The 13,067-nt window shown below is 36.3% G+C and overlaps 1 protein-coding gene across 14 annotated transcripts in view; it reads right to left on the bottom strand.

The window, feature by feature from the left end:
- Positions 1 to 13,067, bottom strand: part of CEP295 (centrosomal protein 295) — a 48,321-nt gene that overhangs the window by 22,981 nt on the left and 12,273 nt on the right. For 12 of the 14 annotated variants that reach the window (XR_013829328.1, XM_079928554.1, XM_079928563.1 and 9 more), the window contains 4 exons: positions 6,720 to 6,860; positions 4,127 to 4,310; positions 3,747 to 3,914; positions 2,028 to 2,249 (listed from right to left, as the gene is read on the bottom strand). Coding sequence is in view for 13 of the 14 variants with exons in the window: in XM_079928554.1 (XP_079784680.1) it covers positions 2,028 to 2,249; positions 3,747 to 3,914; positions 4,127 to 4,310; positions 6,720 to 6,860 (715 nt within the window). In the remaining variant the exon portion in view is untranslated. Of the gene's footprint in view, positions 1 to 2,027; positions 2,250 to 3,746; positions 3,915 to 4,126; positions 4,311 to 6,719; positions 6,861 to 13,067 lie in introns of those variants that run through there. The other 2 variants (XM_079928557.1, XM_079928558.1) reach the window with 2 other exon arrangements.

Below are 13,067 nucleotides of genomic sequence, written 5' to 3'. Positions count from 1 at the left end.
AGGCTGACAGAGTTTCAAACACAATGGGAAGCATAGAAAGAGCAGAGTAAGCAAGGCACCAACGTGTAAAAAGAGAAGAAATTTAAGTGTATCTTTGACATACTTAGGTATTAGGATTTTTATTATTTATGAATCCAGAGCAGAGAAGGAAGTTAAAGCAGTATATTTTGATCACATCAGGGTAGCCAGAAACTGAACGGAGCATTCAGTCACCTCATTCGTTCAGCACCTACTTATGTGCTGTATGCAAATTTACCATGGTCAACAAGAAAAGGCCTCAAAGGAGGTACATGGGGGACAGAACATTATATAATTATCCTAGAAAAAATTATAAAATTAGAAACGGTGCCAGTACTATATAAGAAAAAAGGGGGGTTACACAATAGAGTATTTCACAGGAATCTGAATTAGACTAGGAACTCAGATGAGATTTCTCTTAGGAAATGGCATTTAAGTGGACAGTTGAAAGGTAAGGAGGAATCAAGCAGGTAAAGATTGTGGGGATGTACAGGAGACCTTTCCAGACAGATCAGCAGGTATTAAGATCCTGTGAGGAGTGAAAAACTTGGCTCAGACAAGGGGAAGAATGAAGCCAGATGAGGCTAGAGAAAGCCTACTCACACAGGGCCTTTTCCAAAATAACTTGGTTATGGATTAAAGATGAAAGTGTCCCTTTGTATTAAATGCCAACACCATACTCTCTCTCCTTCTTCTCACTCCCTTTTCCTGCCTTTGCTGCTTGCCCCTTCTCTAGCCATCTTCTAAATGATGCAGTCCCTTCAGATGGTCTTTTAAGACCTTTTCTCACTGAATTCCTTCCCCTAAAGAATTCTTCCATGCCCATGTGCTTGAATATCATATGTATATCTGACTTCCAAACTTACCTCTCTTTGCTTTAGGCTAGTCAATTAATTCAACAAATATTAACTGAGCACCTTTTATGTATAAGGCACTAGACTAGTCTAGGCTCTGGGGATACAGCAATGAACAAAATCAAGCCCTATATTCCAGGACTGGAGGGTGAGGAAGGTGGAGAGGGGTAGGTGTCAAGACAAGAAGCAAATAAGCAAGAAAGTAAATTTATGGTCCAACAGATGTTAAGAGCTATGGAGTAGAGGTGATAGGGAGTGAAGATTATGGGGGTGGGGGAAGGCACAGAAGTTTGTTGTTTTACATAGAGTGGTTTGAGAAGGCGTTATTGAGAAAGCAGTATCTGAGCAAATATCTGAAGGCAGTGAGACAGTGAACCATAAAAATATCCAAGAGCATTCCTCCCTCCCCAACCAAGACCAGCACTTGCAAAGACCATATGATTCGTATCTGCTGTGTTGGAAAAATAGCCAGGAAGTCGGTGTCTATGGTGCAGTGATTGGGGAGAAAATGAAGTCAGAGAGAGAAGTAGTGGGGAGGGGTGTGTGCACAGATCATGTAAAGCTTTGATGCCACTGTAAGCAAAATGGTTTTCCTGAGGGAAATGGGTAGTTGTTGGAGGGCTTCTCCCAGAGGAATGATAAGCTGATGTGTTTTAACAGGATGTCTCTGGAAACAGATTATTGCAGGAAGGTGCAAAAGCTGTGGATAGAAGACCAGTTAGGAGGCCACCAGTTAATACAGGCAAGAATCTACACTAGAGAATGAACATCACTTAAACTAGGATAGTAGGTGGTGAGAAACAGTTGGACTCTGGATATATTTTGAGGGTAGGACCGACAGGATTTGATGATGGTTTGGATGTAGGATATAGGAGAGCAGAACCAGAATGGCAAGCTTTTTGGCTTAAGCAAGAGAATTTTTTGCCACTTACTGAAATATGTAAGATGAGAGATATATATATATATAATTCTACTACACTTAAAGTGCTCTGGAAGGAGATTCACTAAGGTTTCTAACATTTATTGCCTTTAAGTGGCAGCACTATGGGCTTTAAAATATTTTCTTCCTTTTGACCTCTATTCTTCGGTTTTTCAGAAATGAGCATATTTTTGAACAACTTAGAAAGGTAAAATGAGATGACTGGAGAGAACTACCTTGTTTCTGCCCAGAGGATAATGGTCTGTCTTCACTCACAGCTGCTCCTGATTCAACTGTCAGGGCTTTACTTTCAGTTTCACTAACAGTTGTAATCATTTCGCTTTCATCCTCAGACATGGATTTAATTGTCCAGAGAGACTTTTGGTTTCGGATCTTATTTAATAATTTTTTAAAAAGAATTTTTGAAGGAATCTGGTGGGTCTTCATTGCCAAGGGAACTAAAAGAAAAGAAAAAAAATTTATTCAGCATCTGTTACAAACCAGGTAAATTATTCTATCTTTATACTTAGTTACTATAACAACCACTGGTTAAAACAAAAGCACAACTTTATTTTCCTCAATATTTACAATTTAACACAATTTTATAACCAGGAATAATTTTTTCAACTTAAATTTAAATAAGGACACCAAAATTCAACTATAGTTCACCCTTGAACAACATGCACTTGAACTGCACAGGTCCACTTATTTGAGGATTTTTTCCAATAAATACATACTACAGGACTACATGATCCAGGGTTGGTTGAATCTGCAGATGTGGAACATTGGATACAGAGGGCCGACTCTAAGTTATATGTAGAGTTTTCGACTGCATGGAGGGTCGGCGCCCCTAACCCTTTGCTGTTCATAGGTCAACTATTTTTCAACAGTAGGCAGCAACATAAATTTCAAGCATAAAAATGTATCAGGAAGATGTTTATTCTGCTTGCTAAATGAGGACAGAATGCATATCTCTTAATCTGTAAGACTAGCATTCAAAATATGTGCTGTAAGGTTCCCAAGAAAATAAAAGATTCTGCAGAGGCCAGAAATGAAGTTTCAAGGGGAATTCACGGCAATTGAGCCCTAAACCCATCTTCTGAAGTTTATGCCAAACCACAGGAAGCTTACACTTTGTTTGGACAGCAGTGTGGGCACAGGAGACAGGGATAAAGCTTAGAGCCCTCACCCAAGGAGTCTAAGAGGAGACCCACATAAAACTGGAACCCCAAGGACTACCTATCCACAGTATAGGGTGAAGATGAAAAGAAAGCCAGAGTGGTTTTGAACAAAGGCAATACTCATAGGTATGGGGAGAAAAGAAGTCAAAAGGAAGAGGATTTGGTCTCTAAGAAGATGTGGAGTAAGAGACACCTTTATCTTTTTAGAGGTACCTCTCATGTCTCTGGCTTGGATTACTGCAGACTGTGATATCATCACTAACGTGAGGAAGGCAGGAAGACAAGGTTTCAGTAGGCAAGAGAAGATGATAAATTTATTGTCAGACACCAAGTTCTAAGTACCTGTGCAACAGCCACGTGAAAAAGTTCAGAATGGTGGAGATAGAGATGAAGTTTAGAAGAGAGGCCAAAGTTTGTGCTGATCATCATTATGCATGAAGTGCCTAGCAGTAATTAATATGGTAGGATTTCTGGTGATTTGATCAAAGTCTTAAAAAAAAAATGCTGACCTTTCAAATGAATTCAAAATTGATCATCTAACTTAAATAACCTAGAAATCTTTAGACTATATGTACATATAAATAAAATAACATTCCTCCTATGTATATGAAAAGGATCTTTAGTGATGGAAATCTGAAGTTTCCTCCTTCCATCACTCCCATGAGTATTAGTTACTGTTTGCACTTAAAACAGACCAGACTTTCCTAACTGTTGGCAAATGATTAGCATTTTTTTCCTACGAAATACTGCAATATTCAGCTCAGAAGTTTTTACCGTCTGCTTCACTAGAATGTATTGTTTCAGCTTCTGTCACTGGAATGTTTTCAGTCTCCCCTGAAATTTCTTGTTCCATTGAAAGGTCCAGTTCTTCATCTTGGATCTGATCAGTCACAGTGGGCAGAGGCTCTGGTTCAAGGTGCAAAATCAGGTTTCCTTTCACCTCTCAATAAAGAAATACAGAGACATGTTTCCATTCCAAAATGACTAAGAACTTGAGCATAAAATTTTAAAGACCATCATAGTTTAAAGTCTAAAATATGAGAGCCTCTTTCAAACTGAGAACTTATTTCAAAATAAAAACTGCTTCAAGACAAATGTATTTTCCCACCAAAACGTTTCAAAGCATTGTTGAAAGTTTACTGAAAATATCTTACTCCTGTCTGCATTGTACATGTCTTCAAAGGCAAATTCTAGCTCTCTCTGCCAATCATCTTTCATTTCACTGCGTTTGTATGGAAGTTCAACTAGTTGTGGTGGCATCCGTGCTACCATCTGTCTCCTGCGTGCCAGGTCCTCTTGTTGTAGCTGTTTGAGTTCTTTCATTAGTTTCTCCTGATTCTTCAAGAATAAAGAGAATTAATTAACAACTGAGTAACACACTTTGGACAGTGGATAGTAACGTGAATAGTGAGGGAAAAGTGGAGAAATCATGAAGACAGGGACTTTAGTACCCTCCCCTCCTCTACCATTTATTCAAACACAGAGACACTAATTAAGAGTCGGCCCTCCATACCCGCGGTTCCTCCACATCCACAGATTCAACCAACCATGGACCATGCAATACCACAGTATTTACTATGGAAAAATATGTGGGTATAAGTGGACCCATACAGGGCCAGGGTCAACCGTATGATGTTAGTAAGTACTATGAGAAGATGGCTCTGGTTAGGCCACAGGGCTTCAAAGTGGCTGCCAGGCACAGGTCTTCTTCCTCAGGACAGTTATGAAGCTACATTCTAACTAAGCTGCCACCGCTCCTGCAGTGTACTTTGTTTCAGCTCTCCATACAGCCAGCAGCAGCGGCCAGTCTCAGGTGAGCACCAAGACCCAGCCAGGGTAACTGTGGCTTAACAGATATTTCTTGTTACTCCACACTCTATGAGTCCTCAAGATTAAAGGGGACTTGTACATACCTCTTTTAAGTCTAAAGAGTCTGGCAAATATGAAAGTTTAAGCACAATGTTTTAGTGAAGCCATCTAACTTAATTTTGGTGGTGGAGGATAAGGAGGGGGGGATAAGGGAAAACCTCTCACCCCCAGGATGAGGATTTAGCCAGATATAAGTGGGTGAAGGAGGAGGAGTACAAGTAAGAAATAACAACTCCAGCATGGAATTATGCAGATGAAGGCATGGGCAGTCAGGGAAAGTACAATGTTCATTATAGATAGGGTATGGAGGGCAGGGATGGTTAAGGACGAAAGATGAAGTTGGAGAGGCACGTAGAGGCCAAACACACTATAGCAGGAAGATCCCAGGGCACAGCAGGGTCTGCAGCAAAAAGGTTCAAACAGGGGAAAGGAAATTCTCTGTATGTATTGCAGACCATTCTTGTGTAAGAGATACAGTCTAGAAAAAGGTAGAGAGCCTGTATAACAACGTTTTTGTTAAGTGATTACACACTACTTATTTGTAAATATTTTGTCATTTGGAGATGAGTTTTTTTTGCCCGACCTTGAAAAGAATCAAATTATGACCAAATTCATTTTTTATATTAAGATTCAAACCATATCATTAAATTAACTTCAAAGTTATTTGAATAAGCATACTATTTCTGGCTCACTGAAAGTGTGGCATAGTACTCTACTTGAATTATTTATAACAACTACTATGACCACTGACACTGTGAGCTTATGAAATTCTAGGCACAATTCTAAGGGCTTTGCTAAACTCGTTTAACCCTCATAAAACACATGATGAAACAGAACTCGGAGAGGTTAGGTAACCTGCCTGTGATCAAACAGCTAAGCAGTGAAGAAGGGAGGAAAATCCAGGAAAGGACTGACCACGGAGTCCACTTTCTTAACCACTAAACACTTCTGATTTATGGAAGAATGTGCTCTGCTTACCAACTGCTTTATTCATGTTTTTTTTTTTTCCTATAGGTTTAAATCTTAGATGAAAATTATGGGTAATAATTCAGACATTCAGTTATTTTACATTCAGTAAGTAACTGAATGTCTGAATTACTACCCATAATTTTCATCTTTTAGTTTTTATAAACTAGGGGTAAGTTATGATAATCATAACTTACCCTTAGTTTATAAGAACTAAAAATTTAAGGGAGAAGGTCATAATTCAGTTCAAACCATACAAAAGAATTTTAAGGCATTTAATTCCCATAGAAGTACTTAAAAACTCATTCTTCAGATGAATGTTTAAAACATCTAAATGCATTAGTCAAATTCAGACTTCTAAAAAGATGAATCATTTTTATGCTGTTTCAAGAATAAACACTGAACAATAAGCAAGACAGATGTAAAGCTGTGACTACAAAGCCAGTTTGCACGATACATATTTTACAGCTCTGCAACAAAGTCAAAGCTCCTTGACAGCAAGGATCATGATTCTACCTTTGAATCAATATTCTGCAAAGCCAACAAGTGCTTTGCTCAATAAATATTTAATGAATCGAATCTTAAAATTTGCAGAGCACAAATGCAATTCAAATAATTAAATTAGAAAAGTGATTAATTTCTTCTTGGGCTATTTTTAGACTGATTAAAATATTAAACTTTTAATACATTCATCAGTAAAAATTTTAGAAGAGAAATGAGAACAGCTTCACCCAACGTGAATTTGAAACAGGAGGTAAAAGCAAGTTGGGCAGCTTGAAATGACACGAATCAGAGAGAATATTTTCCCATTCTTCACAACTCTGTCCTCTGAGCCTGTTCACTATCAGTTAAGTTTTACAGTGCCATCTCTAAGGCCATCAGTAGTGGTCACAGCCAGAATTTAATTCTTACTTGGGCCAAATGGATCTTTTTCATTGCTTGGAAACCCCGTGCATGTGCCTTCTCACACTGCTCCATTCTCTCTTCTGCCGCTTGTTTCTGTAGTTCTTCCAATCTTTTAGCCTCTTCTTTAGCAGCCAAATGAGGATCTGGCTAGCAGTCAATCAGTAACATTTTAGATAATTCAATAAAGTGTGAAACAAAGTGATAACTAAAAAACAAAACAACCTTAAAATCATGTTTTTCTACTTATATTGAATTAAATGATAACAAGTTATAGTTTTAAATGCCTACAATTATCAACAGCATGTACCTATGAAAAAAGTCAAATTGTTAGTGTAAAGTTTTACAAGTTGTTCATTTTAAAGCAGAGTAAACTATACTCATCCAAATACATTCTTCCACCATTTTTTTAAGAAATTCTATTAAAACAACAGTGTTGAAAGGTAAACACCTGCAAAGCTAGTAGTTAAGAAACCACAAACGCTGAAGGTCATGTAAGCCATTTGGGGAAGCACTAAGATTTGTCTTTGGTTTTTAGCCAAAATGTACAGCTTGGCTTCAGCCTCAGGAAAGCCAAATCACCAAAACACCTACTTTAATATAATTTCTGGCTTCCTAGAACTTGTGCATAATCAATGATTATGTGGTTGCACAGTGAGCCATCATCTCATTGATGTAACAATAATATCAGATGTGGGAGGAGATACAACGTGTATTACACATAAACATTCACTTTGTAAAAAATCTTATATATTTTATATGTTGACAATTAGTCAAGTGAAACAATAATGACCATGAAAGCTGTTAACTATATATCTAAAATTATTTATAACTCTCAAACTGTGAGATAAATAGGTAAAGAGACAGTTAACGTATTCAGAAAGAGTAGGAACTTCCCTGGTGGTCCAGTGGTTAAGACTCCACATTTCCACTGCAGGGGGTGTGAGTGGAGAACTAAGATTCCCACATGCCGCTTGGTGCGGCCAAAAAAAAAAGAGTGCACTGGCCAAACAAGTGTATGAAAAATATTAAATACCTTTGGAGCTAATAAATATTTACGCAAATCTAAATAAACACAGGTCAGATTGCATTAATGCATAACATTAAATAAAATAATCTTTAGGAGCAACATTTCATTTAGGCCATGAGGTTTTCAAAAAAAAGTTATTTGGGAATTCTTCACATCATGTGGGGGTGAATTAAAAGCAGAATGTCAATTTTGGTAAACCAAAATTTAAAGGGAAGGAAAAACTTCAAAACATACAATGTGTATAATAAACATGTTCAGTCCAGATATAATGAGGTACATAAAGAATATCAAGTAAATAAAGGGTTAGAGAAAAATTAGGTACCCCAAACAAGTTTTAATCTGACTGCCCAATGTCAAAACAAGATTTTACAAGAATGTTTTAGAAAGACAATCCCTTAAAAATTTGTGTCAATACAATTAAAACTTTAAACAAAAATCTGGTTGAAATAATAGATTCCATTTTTAGCAGTTGAACTCAAAAGATATGTGAAATTTGCAAAAACTGTGAATCCCAAGCAAAAAATTCTTTCTAGAAAACATGTTTCTGAAAATCTTTTCTGTGAACTGTAATCTGCAGTGCACAAAACAACAAGTGATTACTAAATATGCTACTTCTGCATCTTCTACATCAGACTTATCTTAAGTATGATGGTAAATTGAATTTATGTGTTTCTGCTTGTCTGCTGACATTTCTGGGCCTCACAACAAATAATACAATGGATCTGATTGGAAAAATATTTCTAGGATGAAAAATCCATTTTAACAAGTGCTGTGTTAACTGTTGCTGACAAAGGAACAAACAGGATGAGGGGCACGAGTAATTCAGAAATTTCAAGCATACGAAGTTTTGTTTAACTGTGTGCATAGAATGTAAATGTAGCATAAAACAAAATTTAGAGAATAACTGGCTCTATGTAGGAATAGAGCAGGTCAAATTCATCACTCTTCTTCAAAGACAAATTTTATAACATACAAGAAATTTTAGAACCACTTTATCAAGATATTCAAACAAAAAATGATAGCAACTCTTACATGCTAAAAGGCTGACTGAAGAAAAAGGAACTAGCTTATTTAGAGGAAGCAGCTGAAGGAATAACTAAAATGTATGCCAAGAGTGCAAGTATTTTTTATATAATACCTGCTGTAAAAATCCTATTATTCTACTCCAAGAAAGATTCTAAATTATTGTGCATGTGAAATAAGCTTAGATGCAGATGAAAATGCAGAGATTTGTTATATGGGAAACCAAGTACACTGCTCCACTGTCCCATTTTAAACCCAAGGTTTAAGGACAGATTTTTCCTAAGTGATGGTGTGAGGAAGTAAATAAAAGAAAATACCGGAATACTTTAGCTTGTGTGACTGTTTTTATAAAACTGCATTATAACTACTGATATAATCTTCAAGTCCAGAAATTGAAGAGAAGGTACATCTTTTAGCTACTGTTAAACAGGAAAGTTTAATAACCTACTGTGATACCATCAGCGGCACCCTGTATTAGAGCTAGAAGAAAAATGTCTTTCTTCATCAATCTTAGTATTAAACATCTATTTAATACTGTAAAAACATATGTAAAAACAATGTTTTAGTGAAGTGGACAAACATATAGGACAAAAGCAAGTTAGCAACAGATGGAAGTTATTATTTCTGTATTATAAAATACTAACCTTGTAATAATGTTTTAAACAAGTTTCAAGATTTTCTCTTATTTCCTAGAAGTTAATTCTATGATGACATGCACAGAAAGACAGACAAGATGAAAAGGCAGATGTGCCTTTTCATGTGGTACAAGATGTACCACATGAAGGAACAAGATAAAACCCCAGAAAAACAACTAAATGAAGTGGAGATACGCAACCTTCCAGAAAAACAACTCAGTATAATGACAGTGAAGATGATCCAGGACCTCGGAAAAAGAATGGAGGCAAAGATCGAGAAGATGCAAGAAACATTTAACAAAGACCTAGAAGAATTAAAGAAGAAACAAACAGAGATGAACAATGCAATAATGAAAAGAAAAATACACTAGAAGGAAAAAATAGCAGAATAACTGAGGAAGAAGAACAGATAAGTGACCTGGAAGACAGAATGGTGGAATTCACTGCTGTGGAACAGAAAAAAGAAAAAAGAATGAAAAGAAATGGAGACAGCCTAAGAGACCTCTGGGACAACATTAAACACAACAACATTCGCATTACAGGGGTCCCAGAAGGAGAAGAGAGAGAGAGACAGGACGCAAGAAAATATTTGAAGAGATTTTTTTCAAAAACATCCATAACATGGGAAAGGAAATAGCCACCCAAGTCCAGGAAGTGCAGAGAGTCCCAGGCAGGATAAACACAAGGAAAAACACACCAAGACACATAGTAATCAAATTGGCAAAAATTAAAGACAAAGAAAAATTATTTAAAGCAACATGTGAAAAATAACAAATAACATACAAGGGAACTCCCATAAGGTTAACAGCTGATTGCTCAGCAGAAACTCTACAAACCAGAAGGGAGTGGTATGACATATTTAAAGTGATGAAAGGGAAGAATCTACAACCAAGATTACTCTACCCAGCAAGGATCTCATTCAGATTTGATGAAGAAATCAAAAGCATTACAGACAAGCAAAAGGTAAGAGAATTCAGCACCACCAAACTAGCTCTACAACAAATGCTAAAGAAACTTCTCTAAGTGGGAAACGCAAGAGAAGAAAAGGACCTACAAAAAAAAACCCAAAAGAATTTAAAAAAATGGTAAGAGGAACATACATATTGATAATTACCTTAAATGTGAATGGATTAAATGCTCCAACCAAAAGACACAGGCTCGCTGAATAGATACAAAAACCAGACCCATATATATGCTGTCTACAAGAGACCCATTTCAGACCTAGGGACACATACAGACTGAAAGTGAGGGGATGGAAAAAGATATTCCATGCAAATGGAAATCAAAAGAAAGCTGGAGTAGCAATACTCATATCAGATAAAATAGACTTTAAAATAGAGAATGTTACAAGAGAAAAGGAAAGACACTACATAATGATAAAGAGATCAATCTAAGAAGAAGATATAACAACTATAAATATATACGCAGCCAACATAGGAGCACCTCAATACATAAGGCAAATGCTAACAACTATAAAAGAGGAAATCAACAGTAACACTATAAGAGTGGGGGACTTTAACACCTCACTTACACCAATGGACAGATAATCCAAACAGGTAATTAAGGAAAACACAAGCATTAAATGACACAGTAGACCAGATAGATTTAATTGATATTTATAGGACATTTCATCCAAAACCAAAAGATTACACTTTCTTCTCAAGTGCTCATGGAACATTCTCCAGGATAGATCACATCTTGGGTCACAAATCAAGCCTCAGTATATTTCAGAAAATTAAAATCTTATCAAGCATCTTTTCTGACTACAACGCTATGAGATTAGAAATCAATTACAAGGAAAAAAACTTAAAAAACACAAACACATGGAGGCTAAACAATACGTTACTAAATAAGCAAGAGATCACTGAAGAAATCAAAGAGGAAATCAAAAAATACCTAGAGACAAATGACAATGAAAACACGACGATCCAAAACCTATGGGATGCAGCAAAAGCAGTTCTAAGAGGGAAGTTTATAGCAATACAATCCTACCTCAAGAAACAACAAACATCTCAAATAAACAATCTAACCTTACACCTAAAGTAACTAGAGAATGAAGAAGAAACAAAACCCAAAGTTGGTAGAAGGAATGAAATCATAAAGATCAGAGCAGAAATAAATGAAAAAGAAACAAAGAAAACAATAGCAGAGATCAATAAAACTAAAATCTGGTTCTTTGAGAGGATAAACAAATTTGATAAACCATTAGCCAGACTCATTAAGAAAAAGAGGGACAGGACTCAAATCAATAAAATGAGAAATGAAAAAGGAGAAGTTACAACAGACACCGCAGAAATACAAAGCATCCTAAGAGACTACTACAAGCAACTCTATGCCAATATAATGGACAAGCAGGAAGAAATGGACAAATTCTTAGAAAGGTATAACCTTCCAACACTGAACCAGGAAGAAATAAGAAATATGAACAGACCAATCACAAGTAATGAAATTGAAACTGTGATTAAAAATCTTCCAACAAACAAAAGTCCAGGACCAGATGGCTTCACAGGTGAATTCTATCAAACATTTAGAGAATAGAGAACAGCTAACACCCATCTTTCTCAAACTCTTCCAAAAACTTGCAGAGGAAGGGACACTCCCAAACTCATTCTATGAGGCCACCATCACCCTGATATCAAAACTGGACAAAGATACTACAAGAAAAGAAAATCACAGACCAATATCACTCATGAATATAGATGCAAAAACCCTCAACAAAATACTAGCAAACAGAATCCAACAACACATTAAAAGGATCATACACCGCGATTAAGTGGGATTTATCCCAGGGATGCAAGGATTCTTCATTATATGCAAATTAATCAATGTGATACACCATATTAACAAATTGAAGGATGAAAACCATATGATCATCTTAACAGATGCAGAAAAAGCATTTGACAAAATTCAACACCCATTTATGATAAAAACTCTCCAGAAAGTGGGCATAGAGGGAACCTACCTCAACATAACAAAGGCCATATACAACAAACCCACAGCAAACATCATTCTCAATGGTGAAAAACTGAAAGCATTTCCTCTAAGATTAGGAACAAGACAAGGATGTCCACTCTGACACTTTAATTCAACATAGTTTTGGAAGTCCCAGCCACGGCAATCAGAGAAGAAAAAGAAATAAAAGGAATACAAATAGGAAAAGAAGTAAAATTGTCACTGTTTGCAGATGACATGACACTATACATAGAGAATCCTAAAGATGCCACCAGAAAACTACTAGAGCTAATCAATGAATTTGGTAAAGTTGCAGGATACAAAATTAATGCACAGAAATTTCTTGCATTCCTATATACTAATGATGAAAAATCTGAAAGAGAAATTAAGGAAACACTCCCATTTACCACTGCAACAAAAAGAATAAAATACCTAGGAATAAACCTACCTATGGAGACAAAAGACCTGCATGCAGAAAACTGTAAGACACTAAATTAAAGATGATACAAACAGATGGAGAGACATACCATGTTCCTGGATTGGAAGAATCAATATTGTGAAAATGAGTATACTACCCAAAGCAATCTACAGATTCAATGCAATCCCTATCAAATTACCAATGGCATTTTTTACAGAACTAGAACAAAAAATCTTAAAATTTGTATGGAGACACAAAAGATCCCAAATAGCCAAAGCGGTCTTGAGGAAAAAAAACAG

Source organism: Stenella coeruleoalba (assembly GCF_951394435.1).
Source record: "Stenella coeruleoalba genome assembly, chromosome: 8".
NCBI classification, from domain to species: domain Eukaryota; kingdom Metazoa; phylum Chordata; class Mammalia; order Artiodactyla; family Delphinidae; genus Stenella; species Stenella coeruleoalba.
This window is presented reverse-complemented; position numbering and strand designations above follow the sequence as displayed.